Source organism: Podarcis tiliguerta (genome assembly GCF_965153285.1).
Source record: "Podarcis tiliguerta genome assembly, chromosome: 10".
Classification (NCBI taxonomy): Eukaryota; Metazoa; Chordata; class Lepidosauria; order Squamata; family Lacertidae; genus Podarcis; species Podarcis tiliguerta.
Window position 1 is genome coordinate 22,874,226 of NC_139543.1, and position 17,688 is coordinate 22,891,913.

Here is a 17,688-nt window from a genome sequence, read left to right on the forward strand (position 1 = left end):
CCACTCCGCGATTATCCCTACAGAGATTGTCCGACTTACCGGCCGGTGGGCTGGAGCCAGCTAGGAGCTTGCAAATTGCCCCCGTTTCCTTGGAAGCCTCCCAACAATGGGTGGGCCAGCGCTGGTTCTAGTTGCTGGTACGAAATCCTTCTATCTTCCATGTGCTGTGCACCAATTGTCAAATCTACAGAAAACCCACAGCTGGCTTTTGGAGCTGGAGATACTGAAGAAAAGAAGTGGTTAGCTAATAACGCATACGTGAATTGTTGAAGCAGGGATGGCTTGAATATCTGGAGGGGGCCCCTCCTGTACTTGTTGGATGCCAACTCCCATCAGTCCCAGCCATCATGGCCAATGGTCAAGATGATGGGCAATGTAGTTCAACAACATCTGGAAATCCTCCTTTTCCCCATACCAGGATAATTTTTGATAGCTTCTTGGTTTTTATTCTTATCAGTCTGCTTCTATTTCTCTTGCGGAAAGGCCAAGAAATTTGTTTGCTGCAAATGAGGTTGCCTTGGCTCAGTGAGATACAGTTTGATACACAGCACATCTGATCTAAACACACCCATGGGATAGATCAGACTGGATAAATATTTTAGCAGTTTTCATTACCTATTTTGGTGTACAGAAAGACTACACACACATTCGCCTTTTACACATGTCTCATGCATAATGAACCACCTTTTATATACATATAAAAACAGCTGAAGATTACAAAATGAACACCTAGGACAGAGGCCTTTTCATCTAGCTGTAAAAGCTTATCCAAAAGATTGCATCAATCAATTAGTTAATTAAGACCGATTCTACCTTCCATTATGGTCCAGGGACTTCCCAACTATTTATTTAAAGAATGTAAAACAATCCTAACCACAACAACTTTAAACAATTAAAACAACAACAACTAAACATTACAAAATAAAAAAGCCACGGCAACAAAAAAAGTCCAGTTTACAAAGGGCCAAGACCCTTACAAAACCATTTTACGTTCCGCTTGCCAATGTAATGTATCTAAGTACATGAAATGAAGCCTGAAAATGTACTATACAAAACAGAGACGTTAAATGTCAATATGTTGTGACTACCAATATGTTGTGACAGTAAACTGGACAGAAAATTTATGGATGTTGGTGGAGCCACATGTGAGGCCAAGTCAGAGAGTTCTTCCAACAGAAAACACCCCTGTTTCGTATTTTTCTTGCTTGAATTTTACTTGCTGAGATGGTGAAGAAATTCAGAAAGGGGTAAGACTTTTTTTATGCAATGTGTGGCGACTGCACAGAAAAAGAAAGGAAAAGGAAATTCCATGTGAGGGAATTTGGAAATGGATTAAAAATAAAACCGCCAGTATGATCATTCCCTTAATACAAGTCTGCAGTGTGGATCCCAAGTGCAATACGGTATACAGTTCTGCTCACCCCATCTGAAGAAGGCTACGTTGAGCTGGAAGGGGTGCAAAAAGGTGCAATCAGAATTCTAAGAGGTTTGAAGTAGTGTCTATTTGGAAAAGAAAGCTAAAGCATATGGGGCTTATTTACTTTTAAAAAAATGTGACGGGGGGGGGATGGATAAATGCTAAGCATTTTGATAAAATTAGACATGGCATGAAGAAAGCACATAGAGAAAAAGTATTCTTACTCCTTGTCCCATAATAGAAGAATCTGGGGTCATCCAATGAAGCTGATTTGTTGGAGATTCTGAACAGATAAAATAATTGTAATTTGTGGGATTTTGTGGCAAAAGACATAGGGATAGCCTCTGGGTTAGATGACTTTAAAAAGGATTAGACAAAGTCACATGGGGTAAGGGTGGCAGTGGCTGCTAATAATGGTGGCTATATGAAACCTGCATGCCTCTGTATGCCATTTGCGGCAGAGGCATATCAGTCGGGGCTTGTTGTATTCATGCCTTGTTTTTGCGCTCCCCGGAAATACCTAGCTGGCTACTGTGGGTAACAGGATGCCAGACTAGACGGGACTTCAGTTTAATTCAGAATTGATTCTGAATACCAATATGGAGCCTGATTGTTCAATAAACATGGACTTGCACCATATGGAGTTCCTTGTTATTCAGATGTAACTGACATCAGTGTATTCACATTCCCTGAACTGCTACATTTCTGCATCAGTTAATGGACTTTTTAAAAAAGTCCTCATGGAAATTACTGTTATTGTTGTTATTGTTATATTTCAATATATATGTTATATTGTTATATTTTTATGTTCACATTTTTATGTTCAGCATTTCTCCTAATACACACATTTTTGCAGGCAATTTTCCCCAATACAATGCACATGCATTTTTCTTTAATATATGTATTTCTTTAATATATGTATCTTTTGCAAACTGTCCCCTAAGACACACATCTTTGCACACATATGAGTGGAGAAATTTCAAAGGACGGATGAGTTTTGGCTCATATATTGTTTCAGTTAAGTGCAATTTAGGTAGGTTCACAATAAAATCCTAACCGAACCAAATTTATTCCCTACCTGTAATCTATTCAGGGTAGGCTTTATCTCTTTGCACAATGGGCAGGTGCTTTCAAATGCTGACACAAAGTCATTCCATATAGATATAAATGGGTGGAGAAAGACTATTGTAGGGGCTGGTCAAAAGATGACTCATGCAATGCCGAGAGCTACCTGATACAATGTAGTATTCAGTTATAATGGGATGATATCTGACAGGCACCATAGCAGGGCAGATTTGCCACACTTGCACCACATAGGACACATCTGTTTTGCAGTTGCTAGCTGGCAATGATCATAATCTTCTATTAAAATCCTACAACGTTCCCCGCTGGCCCTCTCTCCCTCCTTCCATCTTCCCCACAATGCTTCATGTGTTTTGACACGAGGCACTTTCATCCTTTGCTTCAAGTGTAAGGGTTAGAATCAGTGCTGTTTGTCTAGAAAAAAAAGTGCCAGAACTCACCATGATCACCTCCGTTGTTCTCTTAGAACGGCAATGGAACCCACCTGAGAGGTGCTGGAACTGAGTTCCATTGAGTTCCTGCTGAAAAAAATGCATTTGTTAGCATCTTATCTTTTGAAAAGCATTTAAGCTGAAAGTATTGTGGATTTTTAGGACACTATGCATTAAACCACAGGGGGAAAACTGTATAGAAAGGATATTAAATGAAACTTAAGGCAGCTAAAGGAATGACAGAGACAAGGAGTGGCATCAATACCAAATTAAACCAAATTAACTGATTACAACCCTAGGATCTGTCTGCAAAGTGTTGATTAACATGGTTCACGGAGGGCAGATACTGGCTCCCTGCCCTTAAAAAAATACACGTATGCAAGGCAAGTCAAACTGCCTATTTTGTGCATAACATAGAAATCTCATACAATATAGGAATCCTCAAGATGACAAAATAAACATCCCAGATCAGGAATCTATGGTTGCTTTCTATCACTTGGAATGTCAACTTAGTATATTATGAATACGTATGCTTTTATGTTTGCTTTCATGATGAAAGTGGTTTCAGGTTTTAAGTTGTTGGCTGGTTGACATCTGTTTCAAAATGGATGTTTTCACAGTAATGCTATCAGACTGAAGGCCTTTGGAGAACAGGCAAGCATAGTTAAAAAGCCATTGCTTCTATTAATAGAGCAGAGTCCCTTCTGCAATGTCAACTGTAATATTAATCCTTGTTTCAAATCACAGGTCTCAAATATCAGCTGCCACTACTCAGACGGGTCTCTTTCAGTTTATATCAGAGAACCCAATGGAGTCTTTTGAAGAACCTGGTCAGGTTAGTACGGTGAACTTATTAGAAGTTCCCACTTTAAGCGATTCTCTCTCAGAAGATGAAGATGTTAAAGCTACACTGCAGCACCGCTTCTCCCCCAGCCCCCGGAGGCGGAATTCAGATTCTTCTGAAGAAATGGAAGCAGAAACCCCATCCACCATTGCAAGAAAAGTTTCATTTGCTGATGCATTTGGTTTTGACCTTGTATCCGTTAAGGAGTTTGATACCTGGGATGTTCCAATTACATTACCAAATGACGACTTAGAAGATGAAGTTGTGCCTGTGGAGGAATTCTATTTATCTCCACTGTTTATACTGCCTGCCACACAAGAAGAGCTTTTGCAAAAAGTGCGTGCACAGAAAGTATGGTTAGAGTCTGTCGAGTTCCTGCCAGGGATAACATGTATGAAGGGCATCATCCGTGTTCTGAATGTATCCTTCGAAAAGCTGGTCTATGTCCGAATGTCTTTGGACAACTGGCAGACATATTATGACATCTTAGGAGATTATGTGCCTAATTCTTGTGATGGCGAGACTGACCAGTTCTTGTTCAAGATTTCATTGGTTCCTCCTTATCAGAGAGAGGACGCTAAGGTTGAATTTTGCATCCGTTATGAGACATCAGTGGGAATATTTTGGGCAAACAATGACAATCGCAATTATATTTTGATCTGCCACAAAAAGGAAACTGCGCCACCAGCGGAAGAGAATAAAGCCCAGGGAGAAGTTACAGATAAAGTCCAGGAAGGTGTTACAGACAAATATATCAAAGGCTGCTTAAAGACAATACCAAGCAGGTGAGGTGGCATCTTGCACTTCTTTCCTTTTAAAAAAAGTATTGTAAAACCTCTTTCAATGATAGTTTCCCCAAAAGATGTTCCTATCTCTTCAAAGAAGGAGATGCTGTTAATAATTTTTCAAAATCTGTCCCTGTGGTTAATTTTGTGCTTCCATACTACTTTAAATAAAATGTGTGTGTGTGTATATATATATATATATATATTTCCAGAGAGGTTAACTTGAGGGAAATGTAATTACCGTAGTCTTACATCCTAAGTGTATTACCAAAATAGTATGAAAGTCATAACTACTAAGTATAGGTGAAGCAGTTCATTACAGGTGAAACAGCTCATTCCTGATGCCTAAAATGTCGAGCATAGTTAGACTTTGATCACTTCCTATTTAATTTCACTGTAGAAATTTAGCAATAAACCTGCATAGTGGTTGTATACTCCTGAGAGTTTAAATGGGTTTTGACGATAGTTGGGAAATGTTTGAAGTGTTTTTAAAGGCCCATAATCCTTTAAAAACAATTATATTGGTCATAAGAGAGCTCTGGTAAAGAATTAGTCTGTCCAGGGGACACTTTGAGGTGGAAGAAGAGGTGGGAAGACCATCTAGTATGCTATGCCACCAAGTTCTGTTGCCACAGAGACCAGCTTATCTTTCACCTTTAGATTGGTAACTTGTGAAGGGGCAGGTAGCAGCATCCTTAGGGGTCCAAGTTTGCTTCAGAGGTCTGCAGCTGTTGACTCATGCATGAGAGGAATATAGAGGAATGTATTTAGGATTTTGTTATATTTCAGTCATAAAGAAAACACACATGTTTTGGTTGCTCTGAGAAAAGCAATAATCAATTTTGTTTTGTTCTGTTATTAACCATCATCTAGGCCAGGGATGAGAAACCTGTGGCCCTCTGGAAGTTGTTGGACACCGACTCCTATCAGCCCCAACAAGTAGGCTCAATAGCTAAGCATGCTGGGAGTTGTAGTCCAACAGCACCTGGAAGGCCACGGGTTCTGTACCCCTGATCTAGATTCTGCTGTTTCCTATGTGTTACCAGTGTATGTTTTGACCGCAAGTCTACAAGTGTAGAAATGTTTATTGCAGATGAAATGTTGGGTCCCTAACAATCTCCGTTATCTCAGAGATCTCAGCTATCTTTTTGCAGGTTTAAAACAAGCAGCCTGTAATGCCACCTGCTCTGGTTACATAGATGGTTTGCTTTGTTGCCATGGCATAAAATAATGCACGGAGATGCTTACTTTGCACAATGATCCATTAGCCCTGTTGTGGTCACAATCAGAGCTGGCTCTATATCTGAGCTGCAAACCATTTGCCTAGTGGGCTCTTGACATTGGCGGGCTGCCGCAACATTGGTGGCTCCTCTTTGGGCATGTTAGTGGCAGTGGGCAGCAGTTGCGCCATGATCTGTAACAAGGAACTACCATTTCAAATGTCGTTCAATGCCCTGTGATCGCTTTGGCTGCTTTTCCATTTTACTAGGTAAAATGGGCCCAAGGGAGCACAGGTGGGTAGGCAGGCCCAATTGGCAGAAGGCATCCACAGGTGGAGATGCTCAGCGATTACCCGAAGTGCCAAGGTCTGGTGGTGGGATTGTGCAGATTGGATTTATAAGATTAGATCCAATTAAGAAAAGCCTTGCTGGATCAGACCTGACCTATCTTGTCTAGCATCCCGTTCTCACAACCACCAGCCACATGCCTACAGGAAGCCCACGAGCGGGATATCAACAGAGAGGTGCCACTGAGAGCCCTGCTTCAAAGCAGTGCTTTCGGACATCCCCTTAGACTCACAACTTGTATGGTGTGAGGAGGATGTGCATGAAACACGAGTCCAAAGCCCTTTAGGGTGTGGGGAACTAGTTGTGCAGTTCTGTTGGATCCTGGCCCTGACCTCCAAACGCATAACACCTATTCTGCCTTTAATCATCTGCTAGACCTGCATTTGATCACGAGTTTTCTGTAAGCTCTAAACTAAGCTCAGGCACCTGCTCCCTTGATAGTTTTGACCCTAAGGGGATATTTTGATAACAATGACCTATTTGTATATAGTTGGTCATGATTCTAAGGACTCAAATATAAGGCTGGCAATTTGTGACGCAACTGAATAAGTCTTAAGGGTTGAACTATGCAGGACAGTGGCAGGGTTTTCTCCCCCACGTGCCTGCCTGCCTTGTTCACAGATGGGGGGCAAATGTATTCATCTTAATTTGATTTTGCTGAATTAGGATGGCTTCTTCTGTGGAACTGATATAACATGTATGTTGTTGCTATGTGACTATTATTATTATTATTATTATTATTTGAATTTATATCTTCCCCATCCTCCCCAAGGATATACAATTCAACAAATATATAATTCGAAAGCCCAAAACAAAAATATTCTAAAATGGATTAAAACATTCCAAAAACAATTACAGTTAGAAACTTCTAAAAGGGACTGCAATTAAAAACCTCTTTCTGTCCAATGATCTCGAGGTAGCCTGGAACAGCCACAAAGGAGCATTTTCAAATTCTTCCTAAAACGATAACAATAACAAGGAAAAAAGCACACCTCACCAGGGAGGACATGCCACTAATTTATGGTGAAAGACTATAATCTCTCTCTCTAACAATTGGAAGTGGTTGGATCTGACTGAGCACTAAAAGAAGCGCATAGGAAAGATGCGCTAAATCCTCTTTCCTGCCTCCTTTCCCCTCAGTCTGTGGCTTAGACACTTTTCTCTATTCCTCGCTCACTTCTAGTATCAAAGCTAAGGTGGGAGAAAAGTGCCTGCTGCAACTGCATGAGGGGAGATCAGGGGGTGTATGTGTCAGGGGGATGCAGTGCCCCTCTCCCAGGAACAGGTGGTGTGCTTACTGATGCAATAGAGGTGTATGGTGGTGCTGAGGTTGGGAATGCCCAGCCACACCTCAGAATCCATGCAACGTTCCCATTGGTGTGCCCATCCAGCCCCGACCTCTCAATCACCTGGTGGCCCATCCTGGTAAGTGGCAAAAATGCTGCTTTTGGGGAGGGCGACCACTCAGCACCTCTCCAACTCATCAGATGCTCCTTTGTGCTCCCAAATATTCCTTTCAAAGGTTGCACGTGTGGCACAGATAGGCATACCTGCATCTGTAGAGACCTTCCTTAGTACCCACAGGGTTTCTTTCTTTGGCTGTACCACCTGCAGAAATTAACCTTGAAAGATGCACTCCACTAGAGCCAATAGGATAGTCTGTGGTGTGTGCTTTGTTGCAGGGTGTGTGTGGTGTCCACGATCCAAAGGTTTTACTCGTAAAATAATGCCCCATCTCACAGGTTGTATGGGAATAAGGGAGGTGTGTGGCTGACACCATCACCATGTTTTTTTTGATTATTTTTTTGTGTGTTTTTAATATTTTGCTGGAAGCCACCCAGAGTGGCTGGGGCAACCCAGTCAGATGGGTGGATGATGATGATGATGATGATGATGATGATGATGATTTGTAGTTCCAGATAACCTGGTTAACCCCTTTTCTGTATTAATTGTAAAATGTAATCTGTTGCAGATTTTTATATATAGTCACATATACATTTAGAGAAAATACAGAGTGTTTATTTATTTATTTATTTATTTATCTTCAAACTACCTTTCTTTCTCCTTCCCTGCCCCATGTAGTTTAAATTGTTTGCTAACGTTACCTGGAACAATTTACAATTTTTACAAAAATTTTCCAGACAGAGATTAGGGCCCAATATTTTGGACAAGAGGAATCTTCATATTTTTGTGAACTAGTGTCTCTGTGTTTTTAATAAAATGCTTCACTTGTAACAATGAGGTATCATTCAAAAATATGCAGTGAAGAGAAATACCTGCTGTAACAAAAGTAATTAATAGACCTTGACATTAGAATTTTGAAATCTCCCCAATTACACTTACAAGTCACCTCCTGGACTCCAATTTGCTTTATCCATTGGTGATGTCACAGCAATTAAGCCAATGGCACCCAGGTATCCCTCTCCCAAACTTCCTGCTTGTGGAGAATGAACATTCTGGTAATCTGATTTAGCGCAGTGCATGGAGACTCTCTGAATGGGCGGCTTGATTCAGGGGTGGCTTGTGGGCCAGTTAAATAACCCCCATGGGCCGCTTGTGGCTCATGGGCGCCCTAGGTTGCCTACCCCTGATCTAGATGGTGCTGTGAAAGTCATTCTTCTCTCTCAGACTAATGTTTCTCACTCCATAGTAGGGAACATAAATGAGACAATATTGCAATGTGTTCTGTACACATTGTTTTCCTGAGGCTGCTGCCACCCCCCAGTAATACGATTGTTGTTGTTTAGTTGTTAAGTCGTGTCCGACTCTTCGTGACCCCATGGACCAGAGCATGCCAGGCACTCCTGTCTTCCACTGCCTTCCGCAGTTTGGTCAAACTCATGCTGGTAGCTTCGAGAACACTGTCCAACCATCTTGTCCTCTGTCGTCCCCTTCTCCTTGTGCCCTCCATCTTTCCCAACATCAGGGAAAGTCTTCTCTTCTCATGAGGTGGCCAAAGTATTGGAGCCTCAGCTTCATGATCTGTTCTTCTAGTGAGCACTCAGGGCTGATTTGCTTAAGAATGGATAGGTTTGACCTTTTTGCAGTCCATGGGACTCTCAAGAGTCTACTCCAGCACCAGAATTCAAAAGCACCCATTCTTCGGCGATCAGCCTTCTTTATGGTCCAGCTCTCACTTCCATACAGCACTACTGGGAAAACCATAGCCTTAACTATACGATTAGAAAATATTAATAATATAAACATATAATAAAGCAGCTCACTGTGCCTGGGAGCTTGGAGTGCCCCCTTTCTATACCTTGGCCCCACACAACTGAATCATCAGTTTGTCTCAGTCATGTCTGGTGATACTCAGAAATGTTATCAGCCATGGATGCTGGCAGACTGAAATAGAAAATGGGAAGTGAGCAGGTTGGCTTTGGTATTGGGCTAGGGATTGGTTGACAAGGCTGTCGCTCTACATGGCCTTCAAGAATGGCTGAGACATGGCCATGTTAGCAGTGGGCAGAAATGGCCAGAAGTCAAGAGAAATCTTATCAGGGGTGCTGAGGCCAGTGGGATGGTTCAGAGAGGTGGGGCAGAGTTTGTTGCGTCATTCAGAGCTCCAGGGAAGCAGGGTGCATTCCTGGATCACAGTCACACATTTTCAGTTTACCATATGATCTGATTTTGTAATCTGTTCTTTTTCAAAGAAAGACACAGTCAATAATTTTTGTCATCACTGTGTTAAGATAGTCAGATATTAGTTATATAATTCTTTAGAGCCCAAGTTGATGCATCTGAAATGTTAGTGAAGGCTTTTTTAAAAAAGAGATAATACGTGATGGAGTACTAGATCTATTCTATCATAGGTCTAAGATAAACGAGAGACCAAATATTTTAATATTGGAGTGTTCTATCACAAGGAACCACAACTGAAATATGCATGTAACAGTGGTTGTTGCCAATGTAGGTAAAATTTCTTATATAAATCTGGACAATTATGTAGGATTTTGATTTGCTGAAACTGTCTGCTTTCTTTTAAGGAAAAAAAACTACCTCATTTCTAGTGCAAAGAGCTGTGGAAATGTTTAGAAATATTAAAGTGATGGGTTCTAACCCAACTAAGTTCTACTTGGAGTAGACCCATTGAAATTACTGGCCCTGTTAGCCATGCTCATTCATTTCAGTGTGTCTACTCTGAGTATGTAACATGGATACAACCCAGTGTCTGTAAAAGCATTAGTATTAATTCATACATTTAGCAAAAGTATGGGGTACAGATTATCCCAAGATTACAGCATGACTATATATATGTGTGAGAGAGATCACAAATCTGAGTGTATCACCTGATGATGATGATGATGATGATACCTAATACTGGGAATTGTACAATAAAGGAAAATATTACAACCTTGCCAATAGCTTACATCTATAAAACCTCATATTGAATTCTGCTTGCATATGCAAACCTGTCATTCCTAGGAGCCAACTCCTTGGAACCAAGGTCCCTTCAGCCTCCCCCATAAAATATTTGAGGGGACTCGGGGCCACTAGGTGGCGCGTTGGAAGATGGCCGACAATAACATCTCTCTGACCCATACGAGGTATTAAGGGGCTGCTATGGGAAGTAGGCAGCCTTCCTGGCCCCCCCAAGGGGATGGGGGGGACTCCCCTGCCAGCGGTGTTCACAATGCACCCCCTGATTTGAGAGATGGGGGTGCGGAACACTTGGCACAAGCCCTCGGTGGAATCAGATCTTCCCGACGCCGATTCCAATCAGCGCGTGCTGGTTGCTTCAGCTTGGAATTATAATTGGAACTAATTGGAGAATAATAGATTTGGAAGGCTGGAGCACATATATCAAGTGAAACTCGACGATAGGACTGCTGACTAATGGATCTCTGTGACCGGGAGTGATGGATGGATAAGTAAATCTTTTGCTGAATTACTACCAAGAGAATGTATGGCTGGAATGAAGGGGGGGTGGAGGGAAAAACCTTTCCGATTTCCCTTGCATGATGTGATAATAATACCCTCCACCCCAGGAAGAAATAAGATCGTCACGTTCTAACAATTCATAAACAGAACTTTAAGATTTGTGTGGGAGGAAATACAATACAACAAGAGAAGATCAAACGGTGAGAAGGAGGAATTTCTATGACGCAGTTAAAAAGAAATGGCGTCTCGCCAAGACAGGCCGGCCGGAGAAGAAGATGAGGGGGAGGAGTATCAGGAGGTGCGAGGAGGAGGAATGCTGGAATGCAAGTTTGACCTGACAGAGCCCCCTAATTAATTTATTTGATTTACCGGGCCAGCCTGAGGAATAATAATGGACAGACCGAAGATTAATTTTGTTTATGGAAGTATCTAACAGAGGCTGTTCCTGAATAATATGAGTTTGGAAGACTACAAAACCCACACAGTGACACCAAATCTTTCAATCTGTTTGTGAAAATTATCAGAGATCGCAAAGAAAGGAATAAATGATAACAACAAGAAGAGAAAGAAGGTAATAAACGTCTATCCGAATCGAACCGGATGGAACTGTCGAACAAAAGCAGCAAATAAGTGATGTCTGGAGTCATCTGGAATTTGGACTCGTGCGGAGCTTGATATATGGGTACCCCCCCAAAAAATTTAAAATTTGGCTGTATAATCTGGAATTAATGTGATTTGAACAATGTGATATGATTGGCCTGTTAATAAAAATTATTTAAAAAAAAAAAAAAATAAAATATTTGAGGGGACTGCCCCCCCCCAAGTTAATGGGCATTGTCATTCAAATGGTGTGCGTGTGCCGTGTCATGTGATTGGTTATGTGGGATGGGGCTTACCTGCCCCCAATGTTTTATTCAAGTTGGCACTCCTGCCAACTTAGGGAGAAGAACTGGTTGTGAATATGTTTCTGGTTGTAATTCAAAGTATTTGTGATTGAAGCCTTTAAGTGGCTTAGATCCAGGATACCTTTGGACCTAAAGTATAGCTCTAAGGCTTACAATATTCCATATTCTTCTGCTTCCCTGTCAACCTGCCTGTTCCCTAACATCAGAAGTAGAGGCTCCTCTCTCTTTGTTCCACCTAGGATGGCAAGAGAGGGACTTCTCAGTGGCTGAACCCTGTCATGGAATACCTTGCCCTGAAATGTTTGGTGTGGGGGTTTTATTTTTTGTTGTTTAGCTATTAAAGACTGTTTTATTACAATAGGCTTTTTTGTGTAATTGGCAGCTGATATTCTCATTGTGATTGGTTTATGCTGGTTCCTCTGTCCTTGCTTGCTTGTTTTATATTGTTGTGTTCATGAATTTGCAATTTTAAATGTCGCAAGGTGCCCAGAGTGCTGCTTTTTCACCGGAAGGGCAGGACACCAATGTTTATTTGTTCTTTCATTCATTTATTTAATGTTAGCCAGACTTTTTCCTGTGAAATAACTTGTTTCACATGCAGAGAGTTAACAACCGAGTCAACCTATACATATCCACTAAGAGTAAGACCCATTGAGTCAAATGTTGATTGCTCCCAAGTAAGTGTGTCTAGGATTGCATGTGTTCAGAGGTGGCAAAATCCTGCAAGGGCTGTACCGCGAATCTCAGTTAACTTTTTGAATTGTCTCTCTGTTCCTTTGAGTGTCGGGTCATGCATGCACAGAGCACCCAGTCATGTTATCATGTGAATGCACCCCTGTTGCTATTAATTCACTTTTGACTTTTCTCCTGCCATCAGTCTGCTCCTTGCCAAATGAAAAAAACCATCAACTACAAAATCTCAAATATCTGATTTTAAACAAAAGATGCACATTAAGATGCTGGAAAACAGGCGAATGCATATCATTTCCTTGCTAGGATAAGTCAGAAACGCGGGGTGCTCATCTTGCAGAAGCAGGCTGGGTTTTTGTTTTTGTTTTTAACAGACCTTTGGGTACGTCTTGTCAAAGCCTTCACTTGATAATGCCGACAGCTGCTGATCTTCTCTCTGTTTAAGAAAACTTGCTCGCCTTGTGTTTTCCTTTAAATGATTGCTCTCCAGCAATTAATAACCTTTTTCTCGACAAAAGAAAGACATGTGTTAAAAAGAGTATACGTCTTTACATAGCTCTGGATTTTTGCTCCAAGCCCAAAATTGAAAGAGCACCCTGCAATCAGCCTGTGGCTTTGGTTAAAGCCCTTTGCTATTATTAGGAAGTGATGATGTACACGGTCTTTTCCAGCACATGGTCTTTTCCAGCAGAGCAGCTGTTCTCTGCTACTGTGAGGGTGGGCTTTGCATTTACAGGGTGACAACTGAGAAAACAACACTCTCGCTGTTCTCAGATCCTCTTTAATATTCTTTACACTGGACCAGCAGCTACTGCTAAGAAATTCGCGGTAATTTTTGGGCAGCTAGGGAAGTCTCGATTGTTTGGGCACTTCTGGCAGCGAAATTGTAAAAAGAAATATATTGCTTTTTGCAACTTCTTTGGGGCCCGACACATAAATAATATCCAATTGACAACATTATTGTTGTTGTTATTGATATTGTTGTTCTTATTATTATTTGCCTTTCACACTGAAGTGCATCAAAGCTGCATGCACAATCAAAATAGAAATAATATATAGTACAAATCCTACTCACCCCACTTAAAATGATGCACATAAGAAGAGGCCACAGATATAGCTAGTTACCCTTCAAATTAGGACCAAATGCCTGGCTGTAAATAAAAATGCCTTTGCCTGTTGCCTAGAAACAGACAACAAAGGCACCTGCTGTGCTTCCCTCAGAAGAGTATTCCACAAATAGGAAGCTACCACTGAAAAAGTAAATGGAGAAAGGGCAGAGGGGTTTAATGTGGTGTCCAGGTTGGTTTGTGTGTTGAAACAAAGACTGAGCTCAGTATCAAGAGAGCCCCTTCACCCTTGACTTCCTAGCTCACACCTAGCCTACCACAAAAAGCCTCTTACCTGTTTATTTGCATCCATTTGTGTGTCTGTGCGTATGTGTAAGTTAATCATGTTTTTTCAATTGCCATCAGATTCTGCATGTGCTGTTCAGAGGTTCAGAAACATTTTCTCATCATCTCAGCCAACCATTGGAGTGTGGGAAAGGATGGAGAGGTTAACCGACCATCAATAAGAAGTTCCTCTTATTTACAATACTGTGGGTTGTATTAAGTGTTGGCCGTACTCAGAGTAGACCCATTGAAATTAATGGAGATGGTTAACCTAGGTTCATATTAATTTATATCCCACCCCTTCTCCCAAAGGAGCCCAATAACTTCAGCAGGTCTACTCTGAGTAGAATTTACTTGACTACACCCTAAATCTAAAGAGTGTCAGTAAAAGGAAAAGGACATAAACCCAATACCAAACATACAGAATATATATATATATATATATATATATATATATATGTACAGGCATGGTATTTATGCAGTCACTGTGATGTAAAAGGGTAAGATTTTTGGTAAATGCAGTTATTTATTAACTTATTAAAATATTTATACAGCAATGCAAAAACTTTTAAAAGCAATCATTAAAACAAATGGCTACTCAAGAAAATGGTTAAACTATGTAGATCTGCCGGCATTTAAAAAAATCATATTTATATAACAGTTGCAAAAAACCCTACTATGTCTTTAAAAATGCAGACTCATATACCATCAGCCCCCAGAGAGGGAAGTGTTTCTCTTTTGCTCATCTGATCTTGACCATAGTTAATAGAGAATAGTGACAGGAACTGTGGACCACGGCAGCAAGACACACAGCACCCCCCACCCCAACACCAGGCTCCAAGCTTCAATCAGCTTCCTAATGTGAATGTAAAATGTGCCTTTGGCCGGGATGCTCATTTCCATTACAAAGACCCTCTCCTCCACTTTCTCTTGCACATGAGAACAATGATCAGGCACTGAAATAAACAGCAAGAGAGAAGCACAAAAGCAAATTTAAATGTGTGTGGAGGGCAAATGCTCAAGAGTGGGCGTGTTGCAGCCATCAGAGAGGCTGGCTCTGTTGGCCGTCCAACGGTGTGTAATTGGCTACAGCTGGGAGGGAGAGCCCTGCCGCCTTTGTCAGACAAGCACCACAGCACACAATAAACAGTGATGTGCTCAGGTTTTCATTTACCAAGCTGCCAGTATTGCAGCTGGCCATTTTATGTCTTTCTGCCATGGAAACTCATGCTCCCCAAAGCCGTCAATGATATGATTTCTTAGTGAGCATGCTTAGAAAATTGGCTTCCCCGCCAAAAGTAAATTTCTAGTACTCATGGTGCAAAGCAAAATGTTGACTAATGTCACTAGGGTGTGTGTGTGTGTGTGTGTGTGTGTGTGTGTGTGTGTGTGTAATTCCTTCTCTTTTTCAGCACATGCCATTGGAGCAAATACACTCTATTGCTTTGTAATAGGTATGGGAAAGAAGCTGCAATTTGAAAGGTGTTGTGAGAAGATACACACTTCTTGTGCGCTGCAGGTAGTGCTGAAACTCAAATGAGTTTAGAAGCCATTACAGCACGGGTAGGCAAACTAAGGCTCGGGAGCCAGATCCGGCCCAATCACCTTCTAAATCCGGCCCACGGACGGTCTGGGAATCAGCATGTTTCTACATGAGTAGACTGTGTCCTTTTATTTAAAATGCATCTCTGGGTTATTTGTGGGGCCTGCCTGGTCTTTTTACATGAGTAGAATGTATGCTTTTATTTAAAATGCATCTCTGGGTTATTTGTGGGGCATAGGAATTCGTTCATTTCCCCCCCAAAATATAGTCCAGCCCCCCACAAGGTCTGAGGGACAGTGGACTGCCCCCCTTCTGAAAATGTTTGCTGACCCCTGCATTAGAGTGTTAATAAATGCTCCTTATCTCTGGAAACAGTCAATAGGATAAATAGATCTGGAGAAATTATTAGTCAGATTGAAGGGTGGGGAACAAACAGAGCAGGAACTAGAGTAGAATGATTCTGGTTTGATCATACACATCTCTATGGTGAGCAGACTGGATTGGCCAGTTCAACACACCGTTTCTCTATTCTATTCCAAGGCTAGGAAGCAAGAGCAAAGTTTGCACTGCGTAATGGCGTTTTAGCAGTGCATACCTTTTTTTTTTTGCAGGCAATGAATCCTTGCTGGACATCAAATTGGTGTGCCTAATGATGCTGCCTGTAACTAATGGATGTAAGCAGCAGGTCTCAGACACAGACATGTTAAAAGAGCCAGAAATTCAGGGGAGTCTGCATTTGATCAACGTGAATCATAGAATCGTAGAGCTGGAAGGGACCCAAGGGTCATCTAGTCTGACCCCTCTGCAATGCAAGCATCTCAACTGCAGCATCCATGACAGATGGCCAACAAACCTCTGCTTAAAAACCTCCAAGAAAGTAGAGTCCACAGCCTCCTGTGGGAGACTGTTCCGCTATTGAAAAGCTGTTATTGTCCTAAAGTTCTACCTGATGTTTAGTCAGAATCTCCTTGCTTGTAACTTGAAGCCATTGGTTCAGGTTCTATCCTCCAAAGCAGGAGAAAACAAGCTTGCTCCATCTTCCATGTGCCAGCCCTTTAGATCATATCTCCTCTCTTCCAGCCTAAACATACCCAGCTCCCTCAATTGTTCCTCATAAGGCTCAGTTTCTAGACTCTTGATCATCTGCGCTGCCGTTCTCTGAATACGTTCCAGCTTGTGATACGTTCCAGCTTGAAAGCCAGTGTGGTGTAGTGGTTAAGAGCGGTAGTCTCGTAATCTGGGGAACCGGGTTCGCGTCTCTGCTCCTCCACATGCAGCTGCTGGGTGATCTTGGGCCAGTCACACTTCTTTGAAGTCTCTCAGCCCCACTCACCTCACAGAGTGTTTGGTGTGGGGGAGCAAGGGAAAGGAGAATGTTAGCCGCTTTGAGACTCCTGAAGGGGAGTGAAAGGCGGAATATCAAATCCAAACTCTTCTTGTCAATATCCTTAAATTGTGATGCCCAGAACTAGAGACAGTATTGCAGGTGTGGACTGATCAAGGCAGAATAGAGTGGTACTATTACTTCCCTTGATCTAGTTCTATTGATGCACCATAGAATAGCATTATTTTTCGTTGCTGCTGCTGCTGCATCACATTGTTGACTCATGTTAAACCTGTGGTCTACTAAGACCTCAAGATCCTTTTCACATATGCTACTTGTAAGCCAGTTGTCTGCTGCCTTATATTTGTGCAGGTGACTGAAGTATGGTGTACCAATAAACCAAATTATTTGCCTTTGGTACATTCTGTAGTATCTGCTGTTTATCCTGGTTATGTTTTACTCCCATACCCACTGGGTTGCTAAAGAGCAAGCCCTGAATTAGATCACCAAATCAACACTTTTAATAAAAACCTTAATTCTCATTGATATTTCCATATTCTATGCTACATCCTGACACTATAGATCCTTGGAAAATACAGTATTTGTGAATTCAGATGTGAACTGCCCTTTCCAGAGTAATGTGCAGACCACAATGTGGCAATTCATTAGATTTCACACTTCTCCAATTACAGCGATGCAGTTCTCAGATCTAAAATAATACACCAGAATGCATTTAAAGAGCTGCATTTTGAGATAAATGCACCTTTTTTTTAAAAAAAATGTACACCATGAGAGAATATATACCTACAAACGCCCTTTTGCAGGC

General features: G+C 41.6%; 1 protein-coding gene across 1 annotated transcript in view; it reads left to right on the plus strand.

Moving 5' to 3' along the window:
* Positions 1-3,689: 3,689 nt before the first annotated feature.
* The window catches only part of PPP1R3A (protein phosphatase 1 regulatory subunit 3A), a 31,946-nt gene continuing 17,947 nt past the window's right edge, over positions 3,690-17,688 (plus strand). Inside the window, exon 1 of the mRNA XM_083399392.1 lies at positions 3,690-4,560. Coding sequence (XP_083255518.1) covers positions 3,740-4,560 — 821 coding nt within the window. The 5' untranslated portion in view covers positions 3,690-3,739. The remainder of the gene's footprint in view (positions 4,561-17,688) is intronic.